The 25,724-nt window shown below is 47.1% G+C and overlaps 1 protein-coding gene across 4 annotated transcripts; it reads right to left on the minus strand.

Annotated features, from left to right (window-relative positions):
* Nucleotides 1–1,179: 1,179 nt before the first annotated feature.
* LOC146334639 (cathepsin K-like) lies at nucleotides 1,180–24,320 on the minus strand. Of its 4 annotated transcripts, none has more exons than XM_084823699.1 (8): nucleotides 24,260–24,320; nucleotides 14,722–14,851; nucleotides 13,508–13,630; nucleotides 12,170–12,325; nucleotides 9,965–10,183; nucleotides 6,678–6,843; nucleotides 4,661–4,766; nucleotides 1,180–2,924 (listed from the first exon to the last, which is right to left on the minus strand). In XM_084823699.1, exons 2-8 carry the CDS (start codon nucleotides 14,848–14,850, stop codon nucleotides 2,825–2,827), a joined length of 999 nt encoding a protein of 332 aa, XP_084679825.1. In that variant the 5' UTR covers nucleotide 14,851; nucleotides 24,260–24,320; the 3' UTR covers nucleotides 1,180–2,824. The 4 variants fall into 4 exon arrangements, with proteins under 4 accessions (XP_084679825.1, XP_084679822.1, XP_084679823.1 ...); XM_084823696.1 differs by lacking the exon at nucleotides 24,260–24,320 and adding an exon at nucleotides 18,152–18,257; XM_084823697.1 differs by lacking the exon at nucleotides 24,260–24,320 and adding an exon at nucleotides 18,152–18,257 and having other exon boundaries at nucleotides 2,546–3,908.
* Nucleotides 24,321–25,724: the final 1,404 nt, after the last annotated feature.

A 25,724-nucleotide genomic window follows, 5' to 3' on the forward strand; every position in this document is an offset into this window, starting at 1 on the left:
AATACATGCATGGAAATAAAACTACTGTTTCTCTGCTGGGATTGTAAATGGAACCTCCATGTTCAGATGCAGTATTCCTCTGAATATCAGATGCTGGTGAGACAACTCACAGGGTGGGATTCCCAGAGGCATCAGGCTGACCACTGTTGGAAACAGGACACTGGACTAGATGGACCTTTGGTCTGACCCAGCAGGGATCTTTTATTTTTAAGAATGTGAAGACGTTTTCTCAATCACGGTTCTCTCACGCGGGGAAGGAGGGAAGGTGCTTGCCACCAGGTTGCAGCTGTTTCCATCTGCCCCCGGGCAGAGACTTTTTCCATCTTGTGGTTCCATCTTCCATCTCAGGCCTTGTGGTTCTTATGCATTTCCTTTTCTGCTGCTAGTTTGATGAGGGGGTGGGGAGGAATCTTATTGTTAATATGACCTTCTTAACGAATCACTTACTTTGGGTATAATGATGATATCCAATACTAATTGTATGGACAACTGAGCTACCGATGTGCGGTGCCCATTTCAACTTCTGTTTCAAATGAACTGCGGTTGTTGATCGGTTAATGTTATTGTGTAATGGGGCCTTCCCCAACCTGGTACCTTCCCAATGTGGTGGGCTTCAACTTCCACAGCCAGCATGGCCAATGGTCAGGCATCCTGGGAATTGTAGTCCCCAACATCTGGAGGGCACCAAGCTGCAGAAGGCAGGTGTAATGTTTTATAATTATGGTTACTGTATTTAAATGGTCTGTTCTGGGAACCACTCTGAACACAAGGTATTTGTGGGAAATGTGGTATACAACGAAGCTGACGATGACTCAGTTCATGCTATGGTGCCATTTGAGAATAGGTATTCTGAGAAGTATTCAGCCATAGTATATACCCTAAAAACCTTTTCCTGGAGCACCATCAGGTCTACCAAATTATGTTAACCATCCTTCCCTTCACACCCTGCAACTTTTGGTGCCAACATGTTGGCTCCTAGAGGATTCATCATTCCACATGCTTCCTTGTGATGCTGGGCATGTAATATGCAAAGCACCCTAATGAAACCTGGCAGCTGAGACAGGGGTCTCCTGTCACTTGTTTTCTCACTGCTTCCTCCTTTCAGAGGTTTCAGAATTGAGGCTAAAAATGCCTCCCATCACCTGCATGTGCACACACACACACACACGTGATTTCTTTCCCTTCTATTTCCTTCTTTTGTAGTGAGATAGATTGTGTTTGTGCACAGGGAAAAAAAATCATTACAAATATAGTTAAAGAAAATTGCAAGCAAGTTTTTGCAGCATTTTCTCTCTGCTGCCTGGCGCCATACCCTGCTCCCCCGGGCATCTTGCTCTTGAAATGAATTCTGTACGTTCAATATGAAAACATATGCTTATTAAGTGCAAAGGTTCTTAGTTTGTATGGCTGAAGGACAGGGTATAAATTCCACTACTCTTCATCGCCAATTTACTTTTGCTTAGGCATTAATGCCTATAATGGTGTGCATTTGCTCCTGGGATGACTTGTGGATAGCTTCCCTCGGCCCAGCCAATTCTATATTCTAGCTCAGGAAGTCATTTTACCTCCACTTTTAGACTGGTGAGATTTTGTCATGACCCCAGCTTCCAGCAGCGACCCAGAGATGGAAACAGAGGGGAAGGGGCCAGTAGCACAGACTGAAGCAACACCAGGCAGGTGTCAAAACAACAAGGGATCCCCCCCGCAGGCTCAAACCTCCAAACTTGAACCCCTAGAGGCTGGAGCCCCCAAACCTGATTCCACTGAGCAATGCGCCCAGCAAAAAATCATGGGGAGGTGGCAGAACGCTAAGCTCTCGACTGAAGGGCTAACTACCCCTGTAAGGCTCTGCACTCTTCAACAAGAAGACGGAGCCTGAGAGAGGTAGTTGGACCCAGGGAGTATAAAAGGGCTCAGTTGAGCTCTGCTCAGAGCAAGTTGTCTGCTTCTAGGGCCCTGAAAGCTGTCCTTGACCACTCTTGTTTACTTGAGTCCTGGTCTGGGTTGGACCCCTGCCTGCTCTCACCCTCTGTCCATGGGTTCTCTGCTTTGCCAAGACTCATGCATTGTGTGGCATGGCTTACTTGCTTGATAATTTTTTTTCCAAATCAGGGGTGCCAAATTCAATTTAGGAGAAGCTTTGGGGGGCTGCATTCCAGGGGTGCCCTTCCTTCCAATCTCTAAACTTTTGAAGAGGCATTGCAAACTTTTAGAAGGGGGGGCTGCAGAAAAGTCAGGAAACCACTAAATGATTGGTGGTTGGAGGAAAGGAGGTGGAGCCATCTGGAGGGACACCGGATTGGGACCCCAGGAGGGGCAGATTTGGCCCCCAGACCTGATGTTCTTCAGCCCTGCTCTATACGTTCCTTCACTGCCCATGGTGGCCAGTGAGGGCTGATGGATCATTCTCTCATCTGATCTTGCATCCCTAGACTACAGCTGATTGGTTGTACCCAAAGAGATAGCAAAAAACTTAAATGGCTCTTTCTCTCATTGGACAAGTTTCTTACGTAGGGAGCCAAAAAAATTGGTTCAAGAGAAAAATGCCATTTATCTATTCTATATTTGTATTGGCCTTTCACTGGAGCAAGAAAAAGATGTGAGTATTGGCAAAGCTCCTGATTTTTACAAAGGAAAAATGAAAGATACAACACTTTGTGTGAAAAAAACAAAAAAGGGAAAGCCTTTTAATATGTTATCGGAAATGCCTATGAAGTAAGATGGCTGTCATTCAAGTCCTTTATTCGTGCTCTGTGATGTCAGCTCAGGAATCCAGCTGTTTCTGACAACAGGGCCAGGTCAGGTGTAGCAGTGAGCGGCAGGTTCACATCTTGGGGAAGCTGGCCAAGTTGGCAATTCCACAGGCGTTGTCCATATTCCGGGCCATGAAGACATAGCCCTTATCACCCCATTCTTCTCCCCAGCTGTGAGGGGAAAGGAAAGAGAAAGAGAGGAGTGGTTAGCGCCTTCGCTGACCGGGCCTGCGTCCAGAGTCAGCATGGCTGGGCACTTGTCACGGGCCCACGCCCCAGCAGGGGCCCACTGACCAGAGCCCCCTGGACTTGCTCCTCTGCTTCCCCATTGCAACCTGCTGGTTCACCTGCCTCTCGCCCAGGCAATGCACTGGTGAGAAGGAGAAGCAGGAGATGCCGTGGCCTCCTTGCACCCTGGCTCCCTGCCTGCCAAGCAAGCACATGAGCCATGAGGAGGAAGAGGAGGAGAAGGGCAGCTGGGGACAGTGGCAGCGAGAAGGTGGACTCCCTGAGGGATGGGCCGTGCCCAAGGGGCCTCCAAACCCTGGGGCGGACACCGCCCAGTGAAGTTCTCCGCTGGCCAACACACTTCAGGGTGGAAAATTAAATTGGTTCAAAATGCCAATTGCTAGCAGGGCCTGGGGTGGCCACATACGAATTGAAAGAGGAGATGCATCACCAAAAAAAGGACACCGATCGTTAGGACTGAGCACAGGGAGACAGCAGCTCGGATGCAGAAAAGGAGCAGCCAGAACTGGGGGAGGCTTTTTCAAAGGCCAGTTCAGATATGGGTAGGCGTGCTTCTCAGGTTACCAGCTCCCAGATGGCCAGGCATGAAGCGTCCTCCTTGCCCCCCTCCGTGAGAAGCAGCGAGCGGGGGGGGGCTTGAGTCTGTGACCTAAGAGATGCCAGGCGAAGATGCAGAGCTAAGAGGGAAACGTCCGGGGCGGAGCTCAGACGTCTGAACCGGTTAGCGATGCGTGAGAGGCTACGTGGCGGAGCAGCAGGCGAGGGGCAGGGCTTCCCTCCCTGAGTGAGCCTAGTCAGACAGCCGCCCTTTCAAACTGCGGGCAACTTCCGTTTATCCCATTTGAATCCCCTGGAGGCATTCCTTTGTAGCCAGAGAGTCTTCGAGGATTTGCATCTGTAATGAACCTGTGAATAATGAATTCAAGGCGTGAGACTGAAGCCTCTCTTTTTGTATGTTTGTGAGTGCTTGAGGAAAGAGGGGGCCAAGGGAATCCTAACACCGATTAGCATAACCTTTGCATTTGCTATTTTGTATATATAGATTCAAACGTGGAAATAATTATTATCGTTTAAATAGAAATGCAGTTTTTCTTGTTGTTGTTTATTCGTTCAGTCGCTTCCGACTCTTCGTGATTTCATGGACCAGCCCACGCCAGAGCTTCCTGTCGGCCGTCGCCACCCCCAGCTCCCCCAGGGTCGAGTAGAAATGCAGTACATCTCACCAATACCGTAGAAGACTGTCACAAGGTGACCTGTCAGCCTGGTTACGCTGCTGTCCAGGCGCTAAGGATGAACGGGTAACAATTCTTATGGCTCTTTAAACCAGTTTTGAACACAATGGCCCTTTAAAGATACCCTATATATGCCCTCTTTTACAGAGGCCGGTCCTCTCTTCGAAGACCTGCCAGAGGACCACCCTCTATTTGAACGCATCCTCTATATTTTTGTAAATCTTTTATGGTTAATTTGTACATAAAGTTGTTGCGTTGTGTTTGTACAGTTGGTTATGCAGTTGTAAATGTCAACATTCAATGCTTGTTTGTTTTTTAAAGTTAAACTTTAAAGTTAAACTTTAAAAAACATATTTAAAGTCTTAAAAAGTTAAACTTTAAAGAGCATATAAAGCTGAATGCCACTAAGGAAACATTGAATTTTACCTGTTTTTGACAATCCAGTGCTTGGTGCCTTTCTGGGTTCCGTAACCCACGGCCAGGACAGCGTGGTTGATGTTTTCAGCATTGCAATTCTCGTCGTAATACACACCTGGGAAAACCAGGAGGGAAAGTGTCTGAATTCAGTTGCGCTATTGAGCTTATCAGAACAGCAGGCAGGCAAGGGAAATGACTGTGTCAAATGTAAGTTCCTTTCTACTGACCCCTCCAAGACTAGGCACAGTGTTTTTGCCTGGGCTACTCTGGGGTAACTTCAGGGCATTGTGAGATAAGCCATTTCTTGGGAACCTGAGACTGGCAAAGAGCCTACCACTCGAATGGTATGCCATTCTCAGTCTGTGCAAAGAACCGAAATGGGCCACACATGGAGAAAGAGAATTCATGGTTCATTTCCGAGCCCAATCCAAAGTTCCTGTTATCACCTTTAAACCCTAAAATGGCTTGGGACTTGGGCATCCAAAACACCATCTTGTCCCTTAGGTCTGATTAAGGTGCTGCTCCATTTCCTGCTGCTGTCAGAAAGACGGCAGGTGGGCATATGGAACAGAGTCTCTTAGCTTGTGGCCCTGGAACACCTTATCCTTGTTGTTCATCTTTATCCCTGTTGATATCTAGTCAAAACTGTCTTACTTACATGTGACGTTTTGACATGCAGAATTGTTATTTCCTCTTTTATTCAGCTGCTGATTCTGTTTGTTTGTTTGCTGCTAAATTTCCCCTCGTTACTTTTATAGGCTTATTGTTATTTTCTTGCTGCACTGGAATTTATTGTGCAAGCCAACCTTGGTGCAGAGGTGCCAAGGCAGGATAATAAAATGTTTAATACATAAATTATCACATCCAGTTTGCTTCCAGCTTAAAGGGGTCCATCTCCCACAAATCCTTGAGCCAGCAAAACTGCACCAACTGGAACTTTTCCTTCCTCTAGAAAGGTTCTAAAGTCAATGACCTTGTTTGGATGTAACAACAGTGTCTGGCACCAAAACTTGAGCTCCGCACACATCCTATTTCCATTAACAAACCTCAAATGCTGAATCTGAGGGTTGTTTTCTTGATGTCTGAGTAGGAGCATGTGGGCTTGTTCTTGGGTTTTACAACCCTAAGTTAACCCGTGGCTTGTTCTTGGGTTAACTTGGGGTTGTTTAACCCATGAACAACCGCAAGTGCCCCTCTTTGGAAGTTACAGGAGCAACCCTCAAACACAGCATTCAAGGGCTGTTAATGGAAACAGGAAGCAGCTCAGTTGCAGGGCGCGTCCCCACAGTTCCTAGGTTAATTAACCCATGATTTGCCCCCAGGCACCGCCATTACGTTTGAAGAGGGCTACATTGTTGCTGTGAGTTCCCCTTAACTAAATATTTGGGAACAACTTGACTAAGCGTTCATGTGTATTCTGGTGTTTTGCTCCCAACTAAATTGGCCATGAGCTTCAAGCTGCATAGACCTTTAGGTAGCAGTGGGAGAGCCCCAGAGAGAGAAACTGGGGTGTGTGTGTGTGTGTGTGGAGAGACAGTAGCCTTCTAGAAATACAGAATTTACAGAATGTAAAGAGATGGGTAGAAGCCCTTTAGAAGGAGCCACTCAAGAATGGGAAGGAAGATGCCAACCCTGGGGAAACACTTAGGGATTGATCAGGACAAAATGGCCTTTCTCAAGAGTGTCAAAAAACCCTGGATGGAAGGCAGCAAGAGTCTTTGCCTGAGCAAAATGGCAAATGTTTCAACTTTAAAATGAACAAAGGGTTGTGAATACCCTGATATAGTCAGTATTTTATTTTAGCTTTCTGGAAATTGACTGATAGGTATTTCTGTTTGGTTTGTAAATGGTGTGTATGTGTTTATTATATACACACACAAAGAGAGAGAGAGAGAGAGAGAGGAATTGTTCCTCTTGTACTAGGTTGGGTGGGACTGCTCTCCCCCTCTAGTTCCTAGCACCTACAAACCGAAATCAGCATCCTTATAGGAGCTCTGCTGGAGAGCCAATGTCCTTTCTTACTCACCTCGGCTGTAGAACTGGAAGGAAGCCAAGCTGGCATCGATGCCCACAGATACGGGTCCTATCCGGGCTATGGCTCTTTTCAAGGCCTTCTCGTTGCCTTCGGGGATTTCCCTGAAGCCACGGCACTTGGCAGCCTTTCCGGTTGGGTTGTACATGCAGCTTTCATCCTACACAATGGAAAGCAGAAGAGGAGACCTACAGAGTATGCCAGATTTGGAACTTGGCTTGTCCGTTTTCGGTCTGGTGGAAGAGACCTCCCTCTCCCCCAAGCAGTGTCTCATGTACTTTGTTTCAACAAGCACTAACAAGTTGCATGACCTAGCCTTTCAAGGGGTCTAAGATCAGGAGCAAAGACCCTTTTTGTGGGGGTGCTGCCACCTTCTGAGGAAAGCCAGAGAAAGAATTGCCCACTCCATTGGCATGGATGCGACCAACCTCCATTTGGCTCCTCATCTATCTATCTATCTATCTATCTATCTATCTATCTATCTATCTATCTATCTATTTATGCGATTTATGCGATTTATACCCTGCCTTTCCACCAAGAGAATGGCACTCAAGGAATCTACTAGAATGCTCTCCTTCGGCAGCCATTCCACACAAACATGAGCAGGCCCTGTTTGCACAGAAAACAGCCAGGCCCCGCTGGAAAGCCAACAACATGAATGCAATAGCACCCTTCCACTCGTATTCTTCAGCAACTGGTATTCAGAGGCATATGGCCTCTGATCCTGGAGGTAATATATAGGACCAGAACCCACTGATAGCCTTATCCTCATGAATTGATCTAATCCCATTTGAAAGCCATCCCAGTTGGCTCTATCTTGTGGTAGCAAAGTCCATACTTCAACTTTAACTATGCACCGTGTAAAGAAGTCCTCCCTTTTGTCTCTCCCAGCATTCAGCTTCACCAATGATAGTGACCCCATAACACTATCATCTGACCCCAGATGATAGTGTTATGAGAGAGGGAGCAAAACCTCTCTCTTTCCACTTCCTCATTATAAGAGTTATGTAATTTCATATGAGAATTGGTACTTGAATTTCCTTGTTTTTCTCTTCTCTCCTCATCACCTTTTCCTTTTGCCTGATATTTCAAAAACTGTATATTGTGTCCAGAAAATGTTAGGCCTTTTATATATATTACCAAAGCAAAGGCTTAACTGGCAATGTCCCCCTCAGCTGTGGAATTCTCTCTCAAGGGAGAGAAGACAAATCCATATGCTTGGCCCTTTTAGGGGAGCCATAAAACATTTTGGTTTTGCTTGTCCTTTGAGCTGTATACCACTGGGATGTACATTGCTCTACATGAGGGGTGTGGGCCTTCAGATGTTGTTGGACTACAACTCCCATCAGCCCTGGCCAGTATAGCTAATGGGGAGGGATGATGGGACTTGCAACCCAACAATATCTAGGGCTTTTCTACATGAGGCATTTATTGTGTTCTCGTCATTCCCTACTCATGGTTGTTTATGGGTTCTTTACATGACATCGTGACTCTCTAGCTGTCAGTAGTGTTTCTGAGCGCAGGGAGTGGGAAAATAGTTCAGATTCTAGAAGAACCGCCAGACATGGGGAAGGTACTTTCGCAAGCTAGTCCAGACATGGCTAGGGAGGCTCCTCGGGTTTCAAAGGTCCAGTTGGAGGAGGTGGGTCCCTCTTCACTCCCCCAACCCTGCGAGAGATAGCGAACAGGGAGAGATGGGGTTTGGGGAGTCTGAATTAATAGATGCTGGGCACAGACACAGAGCTAAGAGGGAGAAGGCTGGGGCGGAACTTAGACGGTCACCTGATTGGCCTTGTGTGAACAGCTGCGCCTAGAAACCTCACGAGAGAGACAGAGACCTTCCCCCACCCCTTAAGTTAGGCTGGTGAGACTGCCTTCCTTTCAAACAGCGGGCAACTTTCGTAGCTGTCTTTTGAACCTCCTGAAGGCATTTCCTTGTAGACTGAGAGTCACTGAGAATTTGCATCTGTATGACCCTTTGAAGTAATGGATTAAAAGCTGTAGATTGAAGCCTCTTGTTTGTGTTTGATTTGGCGTTTGAAGTCCAGTGGGGGCAAAAGGAATCCTGACACTAGTTTGGCTTCTGTTTCTAACCAGCGCTTTCGGCGAGTTCTTTTTAGAGCAGGGAAAATGTGGCATTCAACTGTGAAAGAAAGTGAAATTTCCTCTTGTGTATTTGTGCTATTCTGCTATACCACAGTGCCACCTAGAGGTTATGTAGCAGAAAAGCAGGAAAGGAAATGTGCCTTGTGTAGTGCTTGGATCTCAATTCTGCAACGAAACCGAAAGTAGATACAGCTGATTAACAGCCTCATATAGAAAAGCTCCACACATCCCCCATTCCTGCTGTACATTTTGCTTACAACCGTTGCGTTTCTTAACTCTCGATCCCTTATGACAACCTTCGTTAACCTGGTGCCCTCCAGATGTTTTGGAATCCAACTCCCATCAGCCCCAGCCAGCATGGTCAGTGGTCAGGAATTCTAAGGTTTGTAGTCCAAAACATCTGGAAAGCACCCAGTTGAGGAATGCTACTTCATGGATTTGTGATGATTGGATTTTATTATTTGTTATGAACCACCTTGATAACTTTTTCTTATGGAAAGCTGGGATACAATTTAAAAACACACACACAAACACATGTGTTCTTAACAGCTGTGCTAAGGGGTAATGTTAATTGGTGGATTTTTAATAAAAACATACCTGTGTATTTTAATATAGATTTAAGTAGCAGTTTTAAAATTAAAATTTTTTAAATGCAAAATTGTTTTTATATCCACAAGTTTAGACACTGCAGTGTCCTTTTTAATTGCGGGGAACTTGACCTGTAAAATGTGTCTGTATATATAAGCTTTCTTACTTTCTGATATACCTTTTACATACTAGACTATTTCATAGAATAGAATCATAGAATAGTAGGGTTGGAAGGGGCCTATAAGCCCATCGAGTCCAACTCCCTGATCAGTTTCTTTAGTACCAGACCACTGACAAAGACTGTGTGTCGAAACGGGTTCAGTTTTGGTTCTATTTGGAACTGGTTACTTCTGGTTTCATAGGACATAACATTGTACAATATTATTGTACCTTCCTCTATTGTTTTAATATATGTTATTAGCTTGCACGTATCAAATTATATCATTGGAAATTGTTCTATATATTCTTTATTTTCACCAGTCAGCGAATCCTAGTTTTTGTATTGCCTGCCATACTGTTCATGGTTGGGATGCATTTCCTGTTTTGTTTGTTTTAATGCAACGCTTAACATAACGTGGGACACTTACCTGGCCGATGTACGGATAGGAGTCATCTGAATCGATGCCTCGGTTCTCCTTCACGTATTCGAAGGCATTGGTCATGTAGCCGCCTCCACAGCCATCATTGTTGGTGACACAGTCAACCAGGTTCTGCGGGCTGAGGTTCAGCAGCTTCCCAGTCTTCTTCTTGAGTTGCCCCTCCAAGGCCCCCACGGAGCTAAAAGCCCAGCAGGAACCACATTGACCCTGCCAACCAAGATTGAGCATGAACTCAAATGGAATCCAGTTACTATGACACCACAAATGGTGTGTGCCTTCTAGCTTTGTGTAGTGAGTCGGTTAGTGAGCAAAAAAAGTGGACTTCCTACATGCTGGTAATAGACCTGTGTAATTTGGCTTAACCAGCTGTTTAATAGTTCATTGAGAAGCTCTTTCAGACGGGCCTGCAATCTACAGCTTTCACCTTGAAGCTGTTTCGACCTCACTCTGCTTGAGCAGAGAGGTTTTGTTTCCCGTGAAAAGCAAGCCTAGCCTGCGCAAACCCGCACCCTGCTTCTGTGTGCCATCCTGTCCGCTCCTCAGCTAGTAAGAGACACCAATAAAAGCAGGTCCACATGCTTCGCACTTTGGTCTCACTCCAAGGGGCAATACGTGCTACCAGCTTGGAGAACTTTTGCCAGGAACAATTTCCCGTCTGTCTTTGGAGGCCCAGACAAACAATTCAGCTGTGCATTGGCTGAGGGGAAATGTGAGCTTTCTTGGCATATGTATTCTGCATCCATTTTCTATCAATAAACTGTCATCTTCTTTGCACAAGTGACTCTGTTTCATCTTGGTAATCAAAAGAATCTGCTTTGGGACCTGACAGAATCAGAACCCCAGATCAATACACCGTGCCTCAGCCTCTCCTGGAGGTTGGATAATTCTTCTGAATTCTTCTCTGCGTTGCGTTGCGTGGCTGGATGGATTATTCTATTACTCCCAAATCAGGATTACCTGCCCTCTCTCAGAGGCGTGGTGCCCAGGACAGGGACTTGCAGAGATACACAAGGAGCGTCTCTCTGCAGGCAGGTAAATTTTTACACACACCCCCTCTAAAAGTAAGCATTGCAAAACAGCCTTGCAAACAAGCCCACAGAAGTTACTAGCCTGCAATTTTCTTTACTAACCTGCTGAGAACTGGCAGAAGAGGGACAGAGAGCTGGATTCCTATGCTGGACACGGAGGAGGGGTTTTTCCCTCCTTTGGAAGCTTGGTTTCTATGCTGGGCACAGAGGGATATAGTGCGCCGTCTCTCCTCTGCCAGCACGTCCGCTCGTCTGCATGGAATTCCTGGCCGCCATAGGCAACCAGGCAAGTGCTTGAAGACATGGCTAGTGTCAAAGTGGAGCCTGCGTTCCATTTCAGCTATCTGATCTCTGCGGATCAGCAAGTTATATTCGGCCCAGTGGCCCAACTATATTCAGAGCACTGGGCAGAAATCTCACACGCACATTTATATTTATATCTGAAAGTTAGATAGACTCACAGCAGAGTAATTTCAAAATATATTGAGTGCTAAACATTGCAGCTCCTGCCTTCGTCAGTAGCTGTGACACTGCAGGTGGAAACCAAAAAATTTAGCACTCAATATATTTTGAAATTACTTTGTTGTGAGTCTGTCTTTCAAATACATATTAACTTAAGACTGACAGCATCCACAGTGGAATGGAACAAAGATGCAAAGTCCCAGGAAGCTGAACAAACAGATATAGTTTATTCCTTGAAGTAGCCTTGAAGTAGCCTTCTTCTGGGCCTAAACCAAAAGCAGGAAGGGACAATAAAGCACATAAGTGTTTCCTTGTCCCTTTTCTGCTTTTGGTTCAGCCCCTGAAGAAGGCTCATATATATGACACATGGCTGAAATACATTGGGCTACTTCTAAGAATAAATATATACTTTTTCAATGTCCTAAGACTTTGTGTCTTCATTCCATTGGGTTATTTTGGATGTTCTCCAGGTTTGTCTGACCTCCATAGTGGATCCAGAGCCTCCTTGTTGCTTTGCTGTTGTGCTGCTTTACACACACACACACACACACACACACCCCTTCTCACTGTGCATATGCCAATTGCATATATATATGCATGCAATTGGCCAGATCCTTTGGTCAAATTCAACAACTTAGCAAATAAGAAGCTACTGAGGTCTGACTGAACGTCCACCCAGTCGAAAATAAGAAAGAAGCATCACCTGGTTCTTGACGGGAGTAACATAGCCCTTTTTCCTGTAGTCCATGGCATCAGGTACACGCTTCTCCCAATCTGGGATGTACAGGGTGTCATTACTGGGCGTACGTGACAGAGGGACTTTGAGCCCAGTCATCTTCTGCATCATCTCCTCACTGGTCTGGAGAACAAACAGAGAGAGAGATGGATGGATGGGGACCGGGAGCTTGGATGCCTTCGGACCCCATGTTTCCCTTTGATAGACTGGAGCACTGGGCAGAAAACAATAGAATGAAATTTAATAGGGATAAATGCCAAGTTCTGCACCTAGGAAAAAGAAACCAAATGCACAGTTTCAAGATGGGGGATACGTGGCTCAACAACATGACAAACGAGAAGGATCTTGGAATTGTTGTCGATCACAAGCTGAATATGAGCCAACAATGTGATGTGGCTGCAAAAAAAAGGCAATGCCATTTTGGGCTGCATTCATAGAAGCATAGCTTCCAAATCCCGGGAAGTACTAGTTCCCTTCTACTCAGCACTGGTTAGGCCTCATCTGGAGTACTGTGTCCAGTTCTGGGCACCACACTTTAAGAAGGATGCAGACAAACTGGAGAGGGTTCCGAGGAGGGCAACAAAGACTATCAGGGGACTGGAAACAAAGCCTCGTGAGGAGAGATGGAAAGAACTGGGCACGTTTAGCCTTGAGAAGAGGAGACTGGGGGGAGATAGGATAGCGCTCTTCAAGGACTTGAAAGGCTGACACAGACAGGAAGGCCAGGATCTCTTCTCCATCATCCCAGAATGCGGGACACGGAATCATGGGCTCAAGTGACAGGAAGCCAGATTCCGGCTGAACATCAGGAGAAACTTCCTGACTGTTAGAGCAATACAAGAATGGAACGAACTACCTAGGGAGGTGGTGGGCTCTCCCACACTGGAGGCATTCAAGAAGACGCTGGACAGCCACCTGTCAGGGATGCTCTGACTTGGATTCCTGCACTGAGCAGGGGGCTGGACTCGATGGTCTTATAGGCCCCTTCCAACCCTACTATTCCACTATTCTACTATTCTATAGTAGAATAGTAGAATATTCTACTATTAGACTAGTAATTCTAATTACTATTCTATTACTATTATTATCACTATTCTACTATTCTACTAAAGGACCCACAAACTACCATGAGTGAGGAATCACGAGAGCACAATAAAAGCCTGATGTAGGGAGGCTCTTAGTCTGTTAAATGCATTGCAGTTCTATCATCTAACAACAACAACAACAACAACACAAAATATTACTGATTTGCACCCTTAGATTATTCTATAGAGGAGCCATCCCGAGCAGGTTGTTCCCACCTACCATATCTCCCAAGTGGTTCATGGCCAATTCAAAAGTGTGTCTTCCCAGAGAAAATTCCAGATTGTGAGTGCTGATGTATTTAAGGTTTTTCTCCCATATGAGCCTCCTGGAGACCTCATCCATCTGTAGATTTCAGAGACAAAGGATAATTCAAGATCATAATTATACAGCCAAGCAAATCCCTGATGGCCACAGAAATATTTATGTTCTACCCTGGCAGTGGACTTTCTCAGGTCTATCGGGGATTGAACCTGGGACCTTCTGTGTGCAAAGCATTATTTCCCCTAAAAATAAAATAAGATTCCAGTCCTCATTGCTCTGGGGGAAAAACGATAGTGTAGAGCTGGAAAAGTGCAGAAAGGGGCAACTAAAATGATCAAGGGACTGGAGCATCTCCCCTATGAGGGAAGGTTACAACAGCCGGGATTGTTTAGCTTGGAGAGTCAGGGAAGACATGCTAGAGGTCTACAAAATTATGCCTGGTGTGGAGAATGTGGATAGGGAGATATTTTTCTCCCTCTCTCAAAGTACTAGAATGCAACGGGGTCCTCCCATGAAGCTGATTGGTGGGAAATTCAAGACAGATAAAAGGAAGGACGTCCTCACACAGTGCAGAGTTAAACTATGGAACTCGCTACCATAGGATGTAGAGATGGCCACCAATTTGGATGGCTTTAAAAGGGGGTTGGACGAATTCATGGAGAAGGCTATCAGTGGCTACTAGTCCTGATGGCTATGTGCCAGTACCAGAGGCAGTGAGCCTATGTACACAAGTTGCTGGGGAACATGGGTGGGAGGGTGCTGTCACATTCGTGTCCTGCTTGTGGGTTCCCGGTCGACAGTTGGTTGGCCACTGTGTGAACAGAATGCTGGACTAGATGGACCCTTGGTCTGATCCAGCCGGGCTCTTCTGATGTTCCTAATAAAGGGCCAATTGAAACAGGAACATAGGAAGTTGCCTTATATAGCAGTCAGACCCTCGGTCCATCCAGCAATGTATTAACTACACTGATGGGCAGGGGCTTTCCAGCTTTTCAGACTGGACTCTTTTCCAGTCCTAGCTAGAGATGCCTGATAGAACTTGGGACACCCTGCGTGCGAAGCAAGGGCTCTACCACTGAGCTACAGCCCTTCCCTGGTATGTATTGGTAACTCTTTGCCTTCGGACGTAACCAGTTAGACCCAGTCCCCGCCCTACGCTGCTGCCACCGTACCTTGCCGTTATATTCCTTCCTGTGGCTTTTCTTCCAGAGCTCCCACGTAGAGTCCAGGGCTTCATCTGGATAGGCGGCTGCCGTTGCAACGGGCAGCAGTACAGCGAGTATGAGGGTGGCCCACCACATCCTGGAATGGCAAGAACAACAAGGCTGAGACATGGATGAGTGCGGTGTGTGTGTGTGTGTGTGTGCAGGGGTGAAAGCAGGGGTGCTGAACTTGTTTCGGCCCGAGAGTCAAATTCCATTTTAGAGAAGCTCTTGGGGGCCGCATTCCAGTGGTGGGCGGGGCTGAGGGCAAAGGGGCGGGGTCAGAAACACACACATGCCCCCCGCATATTTTAGCTTAAAGCTCTTACTGCCAGAAACTCAGCCGCAGAAGTGGTGTTTCAACCTTTGAAAATGGGGGTGGGGGGAACTGTACAACAGCTGGGAAACCACCAAATGATTGATGAGTGGGTGAACGGGCGTGGGGACATCTGGAGAATCCCGGAGGGCTGGACTGGCACCCCAACAGGGCTGGATTTGGCCCGCAGGCCTGAGATTGCCCCTGCTCCTGCCCCGGTAAAGAGGCAGAGTCGGACTGGAGAGACCTGGGCTCAATTCCCTGCTCAGCCATCACGCTCACTGGATGATCTTGGGCCAGTCCCCCGCTCTCAGACTCCCCTATGTCACAGGGCTGTTAGGAAGAGAAAATGGGGGTAGTGAGCTGGGGAGAACCATGTATATCGCCCTGAACTCCTTAGGGGAAGAGCGAGATATAAAATGCCATAATACATAAATAAATAAAGGGGGAGAGCAGTCCTATGGCCCCTAGGCAGCATTGGGGTGGGGGTGGGAGTAGGACAGTTCGGATTCCTGCCCCCGAGCTTGGAGAGAGCGCTCCGACCTCGGAGCCAGGAGTCCGAGCTCCCTGCCCCTACCACTCCCAGCTGGCGCCAAGAGAACTGCACCGTCCGCCTCTCCGAGGTTGCAGAGGCGATCTCGGAGGGACGGGAAAGGGGGCATGCCAGTGGTGGTGGGGGACAACGCACATTCCCCCTCCCCGAGGCCTTAGCTAGATGGGCGAAAAAGCCCCTGCAGCACCTCCCACCTTGCTTTGGATGGCCGTCAGCCTCTGAGTCTGGAGGCTTATGGCCATCCCCACAGGACGGCGCCCTAAATAAGTCTAGAGAAACTTGAAGATGGCCCGAAAGCAGGGCCAGAGGAGGAGGGCCTGCTTATGTCAGGCCCTGCCGCTGTGTGCATGCGCTCACGTGCAATGTGTCTCCGTGGAGGCCTTGAAACAGCACAAATCAGTGCATAATTGGGGGGCCCGGCTGTGCATCCCCATGATCACCGCTCAGCTGTTTCTTGGATTGATTGATTTAAAAGCTTTCGAGCCTACCTTTCAGGGTGCAACAAAGGCAGCATACATAGATTACAGACGTACAACATAATGACAGCAACAGCATCAAAAGACCCCATCAACTCCAGTAATTTGTAAGCATTTGTAAAACATCAAAAGCACAGTATGTAAAAAAAAAGAATTCCCGCACCTTCACACAGATACCTACAGGAGATACTTGTACCACAATAAACGGGTGCAAGTGTAAAGGCACCACAAGGATCTTTGTTGCCTTAACTACAACAGGGCCAGGTCAGGAGAAAGAAGTTTTAAAAATGATTCGATTTAGCTCAGTGGTCTTCTGGGGAACGCGAAGCAGGGGTCTCCGAAAGCTTCCCAGGGGGCACCCAATGAGTAGATTAGCAATGGTGGATGCATTTTCCCAAATGAGAGCGTGCCCCTTTGACACTGCAACTGCCAGCCAGAAGAGAGCGTTGGGTCTGTTTCACGTCCACACATGGGGGGAAAGGCCCAGACAAAGCCCCGTGCAAGAGTTCATCCTTGAATATTCCCCAGAGACCTCCGTAGTGTACAGAGGTTCCAGAGGTTCCACAAAGGCAAAGGTTCCTCAACAGGCATCAACATGGAGGAAAGGGTTGCCTTGAAAGTCTAGGTTAGGTAAAATGTTTGGGAAACGTCTGAACTAGACATGTTCAAGCAACAAAATGCTCTATAATTGGGCTTGCTAAACTCTGATGAAAGTTCTTGTTTTTGTGTGTGTGTCTCTCTGCTTCTTCCAACCTACACTTTCCCAAAAATCTTCCCCTGCCCCAGATAGTTGAGTCACATGCTAGATAACGCAGCTGGTTCTCATTAGCAGGCCAAACAATGCCATACGACATACTTCTTGGCAAAACGCACATCCAGTTACCTAGTTGGCGAAGGTTTCGCACATCCAGTTACCTAGTTGGCAAAGGTTTCCCCACTCCCTTCATTCAGTGCCACAGAGAATTTTAAAGACTAAAAGCAGGAGTCCAGAAATCAAATAGTTGCTCCCGAAATTAGCTTAGGGGGACAGTCAGGTATAAAAACGGTAAAAACAGTCATAGGGCAATGGCTTTTGGCTTGTTTTAAAAAGGGAGCTCAGGAAATTTTTAATTTGAGCAGAGCACATCCATCCAAATCCCCTTCCTAGAACTTACTTGGAACAGCAGTGAATAACTCCCATCACACCTGAAGTAACAATTTTAAAACTTTGACTACTGAAAAACTAAAGGACAAGAGTGCATCTGAGTGCATGCAGAGATCCTTCCCCTCACCACTAAGTAGCTATAATCGAGGTCATATTTCTGAAATGAACTAGCAGGGCTCTTGTGTCAGCAAGGATGTGACGTCTAAAAGGTGTTTCGAGTCCTAAATATATACATTTTTAGACATTAAGCTCAAAGCTTCGGCTAAGGAAATGCCCCTATTTTACTCTTCACCCTCTACCCCAGAAGCACCCATGGCCCCTTTGTCGACATCTCAAGAAGCAAACAACGTTCAGCAGATTTGCTTGCTTCGAGGCTGCCCCACCTTGCGCATAGATTGGCTCATGTCCAGCTCACAACGCAACGCGCCCTGGTTCAACCCACTTCGGGAAGTCTTTTTAGGATGCGGCAGCTGAAGCATCACTACGTGGCTGGTTCGGTCCACGCAGGTTCCCTGAAAAAGGTCTGGTTTGTGCAGCTGTCTGGTATCAAATGGCTGTTTAAAATCACCACACCAATTTCCTCCTTGCCTCTGGTGTGCCAGTCATGCACACGGTTGCATGTTCACCTGCTGCCAGCCCATATTTCTAGAGGTGCCCCCAGGCCCAATCCTGTGACTGGTGGTCCCCACGCACGACCAGTTCATGCGCAGGGATCCCAAGCTGGATTTCCAGCGGCAAGCATCAGGATGCTGACGATGGTCTCCTTGTGGGTGGTGGTTCCGATGAATCAAGGAGCGTTCTTGTCACGTTCAAAGAAAGGTTTCCCAACACAGCAACACAAGAGGATGAGCACAACCATTTCTGCAGCCTGCCCCATCCATCACCCCTTCTTCAGCAAAAGCTCGACTCACCTGAACAAAAAATCAGCCGGTTGCACTTTGCCTGTTGCAAGGAGAGCTCTGCAGAGCAGAAAACCGGCAAGCTCCACCCAAAGTTTGCACCGTTGGCCGCGGAATGGATGAATGCTTGCGGGCCCGTTCTTTTTATGCTGAGCTGGTTTTGAGGAAGTCTGTTCTGCAGTGGAAAGTCTGGGCTGTGGGTCTCATGCAAACTTTACTCAGATTTGCAGACAGACCAGTGCTGAGAGAAGGGGAGAGGCGGGGTGGGTGGGTGTGTGTGGGGGGGGGGGAGGCAGGAAGAGAATCAAGTTTCTCACATGATCCATTGGCAAAATCACATCAGCTTACCAGCTGGATCCAGCCAAACCTCAGCACAGCCGGGAAAGAGACAGGGAAACATTTGTGGCCCCCAGCTGCTGTTGTTTTGCTTTCAGTGACAGTTTTCTTTTTTTTCTATGTACATAAAAACAAACTCTGTCCATCCATCCATCATCACATCCCAAATACAGAACCTTTTCCATGGCCAGGCTGAATTCTTTAAGAAACAGCAAGAGGGGGAGGCACTTCTGTGTCCCAAAGCAGAACAGGAAATATTCGTAGGTACCTCAAAATACTTTGTGTTTCGGAAAGGACTTTTCTTCCTCAGGGGCATTTTAAAACAGAGGAAGCACTGGAGAGATTGTCTGTCCGCGACGTATTAGGAGAAAGATAAGCAGCCCCTGAGGAAGGAAAGTCCTTTCCGAAACACGTCAGGCATATTTCTCTTCTGTTCTGGGACAGGCTGAATTCTTGGCCTTTGGAAGGCCAATTTAGGGTGCGATGCTTTGCATGTTAACTCCAAGGGAGGCTGGCTGGGGAATGCTGGGAGTTGCAGGCCGCTTTCGTGTCTGAACATGCACAGGATTATGCCCTAAAGGTTGCCCATGAACCGCCTCATATCCTTGTATATCGCAATTTCTAAAGGGATGTGAGAGCTCATTTTATTTCCCCTGTGCTTTGCTTATCTAGGCAGTTCTGATGAATTTTATATTTCTATACTCATGGCAGATACTTAACACCATGATAACCGAAAACACAGCCAAGTTCCTTGTTTTGAGTTTGATTCTATTAATTTTGTTTGCTTGTTACTAGTCGTAGTACAACAACATTATTAAATATAACAACAGAATGTTTTAATTTTGGCTCAATCATTTGGTGTCTGATTTTTGTTTTGTTTTTATGGTCTGTGGACTGGAAATAAAGAAATGAAGCAACAACAACAATAAAATGAGCCTAAAATTGCTATATTTTTTACAAGCCTTAAGAATGACACAGGCCCCCACCTGCAGGCTTACAAACAAATGTCAATAAAACATTCCTGGGGTCCTGGAATCCGCACGTTTTTATAGAATTGCAACCATGTTTTGCACACACACTATTTGGGAGTGTTGTACCCAGGCAGCCGTGTGCGTGTGTATGTGTAGATAAAATGGCTCCTTGGGCACATTTTGGGCCCTTGAGAACTCATTCGTTGCCGATCTCTGTTCTAAAGGCTTGTTGGTTCCAGAGGATCACCGCCTCATAAGACAGAAAGGACACACACACTTATCCCACTTCCTAACCTCCGGTGGGGACTTGAGAGAGGGTATTTTTGGTGGCTCCTCCCAAACTCTGGAACTCCCCTCTGAGGGAGGCAAGATTGGCCCCCTCGTAGAATCATGGAATAGTAGGGTCGGAAGGGGCCTACAAGGCCATCGAGTCCAACCCCCTGCTCAGTGCAGGAATCCAAGTCAGAGCATCCCGGACATGTGGCTGTCCAGCCTCCTCTTGAATGCTTCCAGCGTGGGAGAGCCCACCGCCTCCCTAGGGAACTGGTTCCGTTGTCATCTTGCTCTAACAGTCAGGAAGTTTCTCCCAATGTCCAGCCGGAATCTGGCTTCCTGCAACTTGATCCCATGATTCCGTGTCCTGCACCCTGGGATGTTCGAGAAGAGATCCTGGCCTTCCTCTCTGTGACAGCCTTTCAGGTACTTGAAAAGCGCTATCCGATCTCCTTCAGTCTTCTCTTCTCAAGGCTCAACATGCGCAGTTCTTTCAGTCTCTCCGCTCTGCTATCCTTCCGCCAGCAGGCAACGACGGTTCTGTCCAGACAGGCCTTTGGCACGTCTGTTGCTGAAGCAGGTTAGAATTGTTTGGAGGCTGTTATTTCTTTTATTGTTGTGTTTTTACGGCTGTTTCAATTACGATTTTGTTTTTAACGCGCGTTTTATTATTGTTAGCGGCCTTGAACGCCATTTTGGGCAGAAAGGTGGGATATAAATAAATACATATGGAGATTTTCTCCGTGACTAAATTAGCTATTTCCCTGCTGGCCATATTTTGGACTGGATTGGCTCAGAGTACAAACCGGGGATCACCCCAAGTGACTTTGTCCCATGGGACCTGTGGCTGGCAGAATTCAACAGACAGATGGCCTTGAGTTGGCCTTGAGTTGCTAAAGTGTATCTCTCACAAGCCAACGCTTGTGCGAGTGAATAACTGGGAATTTCCAATGGGGACAGGGAAGAAACTCTATGACAAATAAGGCAAGACTCACCAATCTGACACATTCCGGGCAGCCAAGGTGGGATTCAGGGATATTCAGTTCTGTTCAGTTTAACAGGAATTTGGTTTCAGCCTGTTGTGTTGCACGCATAGAACCATCCAAAACCCATATTAAGGCAATTCCCTTAGGAAGTATTGTTGTTACTTGCTTGAGTGCCATTTTTTGGTGGAAAAGCAGGATATAAATCAGGGTAGGCAATCTTTTTGGGCCATGGGCATGTGTGACAATTTGAGAAACTGTCCTGGTCATCACTACAATATGGCTGCCATGGGAGGCGTGGCAAAGGACAAAAACTTGTCCCAAAGACTGAGAACAAAGCAGGGGTGGCGGCTAAGCTCCAACACAATAAGTAACTCGTTTCAACCCACACTTTTCAGTGCCAAGAGAAATCTATTTCACAGCTGCCAGTAAGCAAATGTGTTATTTAATTTTTTTTAAGTGGTAGGGGTAAAGAACCTAGGCAGGCCCCAAGAAAGGTGTCTGGGGGCACATTGGTGTCCACAGGCACCATGCTGCCTACCCCTGATATAAATCAAATAAATAAATAAAATAGGCCAACTCAAGGTTACAAAAAGTGTGCAAGCTTCCGAGAACTGCAGATCTCTTCATCAGGCAAGAAGTTACAAAAAAGCAGGTTGGAAGAGGGAATGCGGGGGGGGGGGGAAGACTGATGGTGTCAAAGTCACGAAGTCTGCGTAGTCAGAGTCTTAAGATGAAATGTGGGAGGAGGCTGGAGACATTCAAGGGAGGCTCTGCCAGGTGTTGTGATGGTTTCATGTTGCATTTGGGACTGGGATGAAGAAATAAAACAATGGCTGATCCCCCATTTTTAAAAACATAAAATCCAGCTGTTATTCAAACACTGTCTCCATCCTTAGGCAAAACCCACAAGTTTCTTGGCAGATGGAAAACAGAAGTAGTAAGAACATAGCTTTCTATTAAGCAAGCTGGAGGTAATTTTAGATGGTGTGCTAAGTTAAAAAAAAAGAAGTCAACAGATGTCACATTGAGTAGCTTTATCTGATAGTTGGAAGGGTGGAACCCTCAGAAAATAAAGTTCCAATTTCAGATGGTATAAAATCCCCTTCTGGTGTAGGATCTGGCTGTCGAATGACTAAATTCGGGATTTTGTAAGTCATCCACAAAGCAAAGATAGCCATGTTGGCCATTAGAAAAATTCCAGAACCCATACTGGGGGTAATACTTTGATTAGGCCAACTCAAAGTTCACCCCCCCCGCCCCCCGGCCCATGCAAGCTTTCGAGATCTCCGGATCTCTTCATCAGGCAAACTGTTACAAAAAGCAGGGTGAAGTGAGGAGGGGGTTGGAAGGAAAGGGCTGACAATGCTGAAGTCATGAAATCTGCACAGAGTCTTAAGACGAAATGAAACTTTGACCCTTGGCAGTTGGGGGATTGTTGTAATAGCATGATTTTGCCACAGCTGCTGCTTAAACATTTACGTTTTGTTAGTTTCAGAAATGTGCCAAGTGCTGTACGAAACAGAGAACTTACTCAGTCGCTACCGTGTCAGACATACGGCCCAGCAGAAAAGGGCACGCATATTTAAATATATCTGCATATTCCCAAAACCTCAATGCAGGCGCCTTGGGGAGATATCTAAGAATGTAGTTTATCAGACAGATGCCACCAGGTAGTGAGACATCTTTGATATTGTTACACTCACTGCACTTTTCCGATCGGTGAGAAATTCTAGGGCCGGAGAGGTTACCCATGTTTGATTCCCCTTTGAAAGGAGATTGCTGGATGCTTATTGGTGTTTGCGAGATTTCTGTTCATTTACGAATATGCAGCCTTAGAACAGGTAAAGGCGTAGCTTAAAAGACTCCAACAGGCCACCAGAGAACATTGCCGTCACATCGGCTCTCCAGGGTGACTGCCAGGACCCTAAGATGCTTGTAAAGCCCAAACACAGCTCTCTGCGTCTTTCTTAGCCTCACCCTAAACTGCAGTCTATTCGTTTTATTTATGATTACATTTATATCCTGCTTTTTGTCCACTTGCAAGGAAGCCAAAGCTGCTTTACATAGTCCTCTCCAATGTATCCTCAGAGCAACCTTGCGAGGTAGGCCAGGCTGAGAGACAGTGACTAGCCCAAAGACACCCGGTTAGCTTCAGGGCCGAGGGGGGACTCAAACCCGGGTCTCTGTCCAGCAGTCTAACCACTACGGACTATTCTTCTTCTTACACAGACACACACCTAGATTGCAACACACTGTGCAGTCCTGTTTCTTAGCAGTAGGTGTGTGCGCGTGCGTGGGGGGGGGGGTGTTCGAGAAGTCAGACCGCCTTCCCTAGGAGGAATAGCTAAGGCAGTTCGGGGAATTTAAGGGGGAAAATAATGACAGAAAAAAGCAACCCTCTCGCACTATTAAGTGAAAGCATGTGACAAAGTCATGAGGTTCTGACTTCTTCAGGCTCAGGAATTTGCTCATGAAGTTCTTTTTTCCAAAAACCGCAATTCCTGCCTGCTGGAGACAGAGCAAAATGCAACGCAAGAGGGCTTGATTGGCAAACCCCACGCCAGCTACAAAGGATACGGCTGTTCTCGGAGAGTTCACACCCAAATGCCGGCCGAGAATGGCTCCGGAATCAGAATCTTGTTGATCCGTTGGAGCCGCTGGCTGTCGCCCAAAATTAAAACAAAACATGCTTGCAAGCAGAACGAGCGGAAAATAAAAAATGAGTCAGCACAAACAGTCAAGCACGTGCGCCGACCCATTTCTGTGCGTGTGGGGACACCGGCAGCGCAAACAAGGCGAACCTTTTCCATGACACGACTCTGGCTAAAGGCTAGCAGAAGTTCAATTGCTTTGCAGAGCTGGCCAACAGCCTTCTTTCAAGGAGAAGAACAAACAAGTCTTTAGAACAGAGGTGCAGGGGTGGGGTGGGGGACGGATCCCGCCCCCACTGTGGGCCAGATTATATCAAGGAGCGTGGCCTCGCCCCTGACAACACCCCCTTTGTGCCGGAAGGAGGCGCAGAACTGGGGCCTCCTTCCAGTGGGGCCAGCCTAGCTTCCCTTGGCAGGGAGTTCCAGGGTCTGGGAGCAGCCACCGAGAAGGCCCTGTCTTGCACTTCCACCAAATGATGGCTAATGGCATGACAACGAACAGTAGAAGCTCCATGTTCAGCTCTGGCCCAGATAAGGGTGGTGGTGAGAAGGAACGGGGTTGGACTCGATGGCCTTGTAGGCCCCTTCCAACCCTACTATTCTATGATTCTAACAGCAGCAGATGCCGCTGCTGGCTTGCTCAGTGGCAAAAGCCAGGAAACCAACCAACAATTGGTGGGCATAGGAAAGGGTGTGTGTGGCCATCCAGAACACTCTGGAGGACTGAATTGGGACCTCCAGCAGGCTAGATTTAGCCCCCAAGCCACACAGCCCCCCGGTTTAGCCACCCCTAGAAGAGACACACGGTTATTCTTCTAGAGCTATGTGCAACGGCACAGCTGCATCTCTCCCCTGCCTCTCAGGAAGACATTCAACAGGAGGAGCTTGGGGGCTCCACATTACCTCTCAATGCTGGTGAAAAGCTCCCGGTTGGCGTAACGCCTGCCCTGCAGCTCTGAAAAGCACAGGAGCACCGTCAGCTGAGGAGAGGGAAAGAAACAAGAAAAAAAAAACACCAGTTGCAAGCTTATGACTGTCCAGCGGTGATTCTGATGGCAACAGCGGTTTTTGAGAAGATAGTGGGAAGTGAGACATAGGAACACGTGAGGGGGTCTCTGCAAGGCTTCCAGCCGCAAAGAGATCTCGCACACCCGTTCGGGGGCAGGAGACGCGTCTGAAACCTTGGCAAGGTGGCAGGCTGCTTGTCTGCCAAAATCAGCGCACGGCCATGCAGAGCAGATGCACACACAGAAAGAAAAGAATCTGTCTTGCACCGCGTCATCTTGCAGCCTTCAGCAAACTGATGCCCTCCAAATGTGTTGAGCTACATCTTTTCTTTGTTACATTATTTCCTTTCCATTTCTTGAAAGGGGCATGATCACAGATGGGCAGAGGGGGCTGCTAAAATGGGCAGTGTTCGTCCTGCCACATCGGTTTATTCCATGCCGTGTCTGATTGCCACCCCTCTCTTTCATGCTTTCTGAAACAGCATACAAGGTGACTTCTTTTTTGGTTACATTTAGATCCTGCGTTTTTTCCTCGAAGGAGCTCAAGACGGTGTACACGACCCTCCTCCTCCCCTCCATTTCATCTTTACAACAACCCTGTGAGTCTGGTTAGGTTGAGAGTCAATGACAGGCCCAAAGTCACCCAATGAGCTTCATGGCCAAGTGGGGACTAGAAGGGACAAATGGTCCCAGTTTAACACACGGAAGCAGGCCAGATTATTTTGGATAAAGGCTTTATTTGAGGGAGTTACAAACAAGCCCACAACTGAAGGCCCAACCAGAAGGTATAAAAGTAAACTGGTTTCAATTACACCAGGTAGTCCATTTTAATACCAGCCCTATAGTTTGGAACCAAGGCCATTAACAGCATTGGAACAATTGATGCTTATATCTGAATCCTCAGCCAAAGGCCTCATATCCAACATTTATAAGATATTAATTATGGAAGCAATGGGAACAACCATAAGGCTGAAAGAAATATGAGAATGTGACATACAAGAAAAGATAAGAGGAAAAGAAATGGAATGAAATATGGGTTAAAAAGCCGTATCGCTCAAGTGTCAGCAAAAATACAGGAAAACTCCTTGAAGGTAGTACCGAAGTGGTATTTAACCCCGGTACCTGTAAGCCATATATACAAAACAACATCTCTGAACTGTTGGAGGGGGTGTAATACATTAGGCAGGTGCCATCATATGTGGTGGGAATGTCGACAGATACACTGCTTCTGGAGGGAGGTCTTTCAAGAATGCAGCAATGTAACAGGAGTGGAGGTTCGTTGTTGTTGTTGTTCAGTCGCTAAGTCGTGTCCGACTCTTCGTGACCCCACGGACCACAGCACGGCAGGCCTTCCTGTCCTG

Source organism: Heloderma suspectum, chromosome 17 (assembly GCF_057233095.1).
Source record: "Heloderma suspectum isolate Gila_16-S chromosome 17, 16-S_ref, whole genome shotgun sequence".
Taxonomy (NCBI): Eukaryota; Metazoa; Chordata; class Lepidosauria; order Squamata; family Helodermatidae; genus Heloderma; species Heloderma suspectum.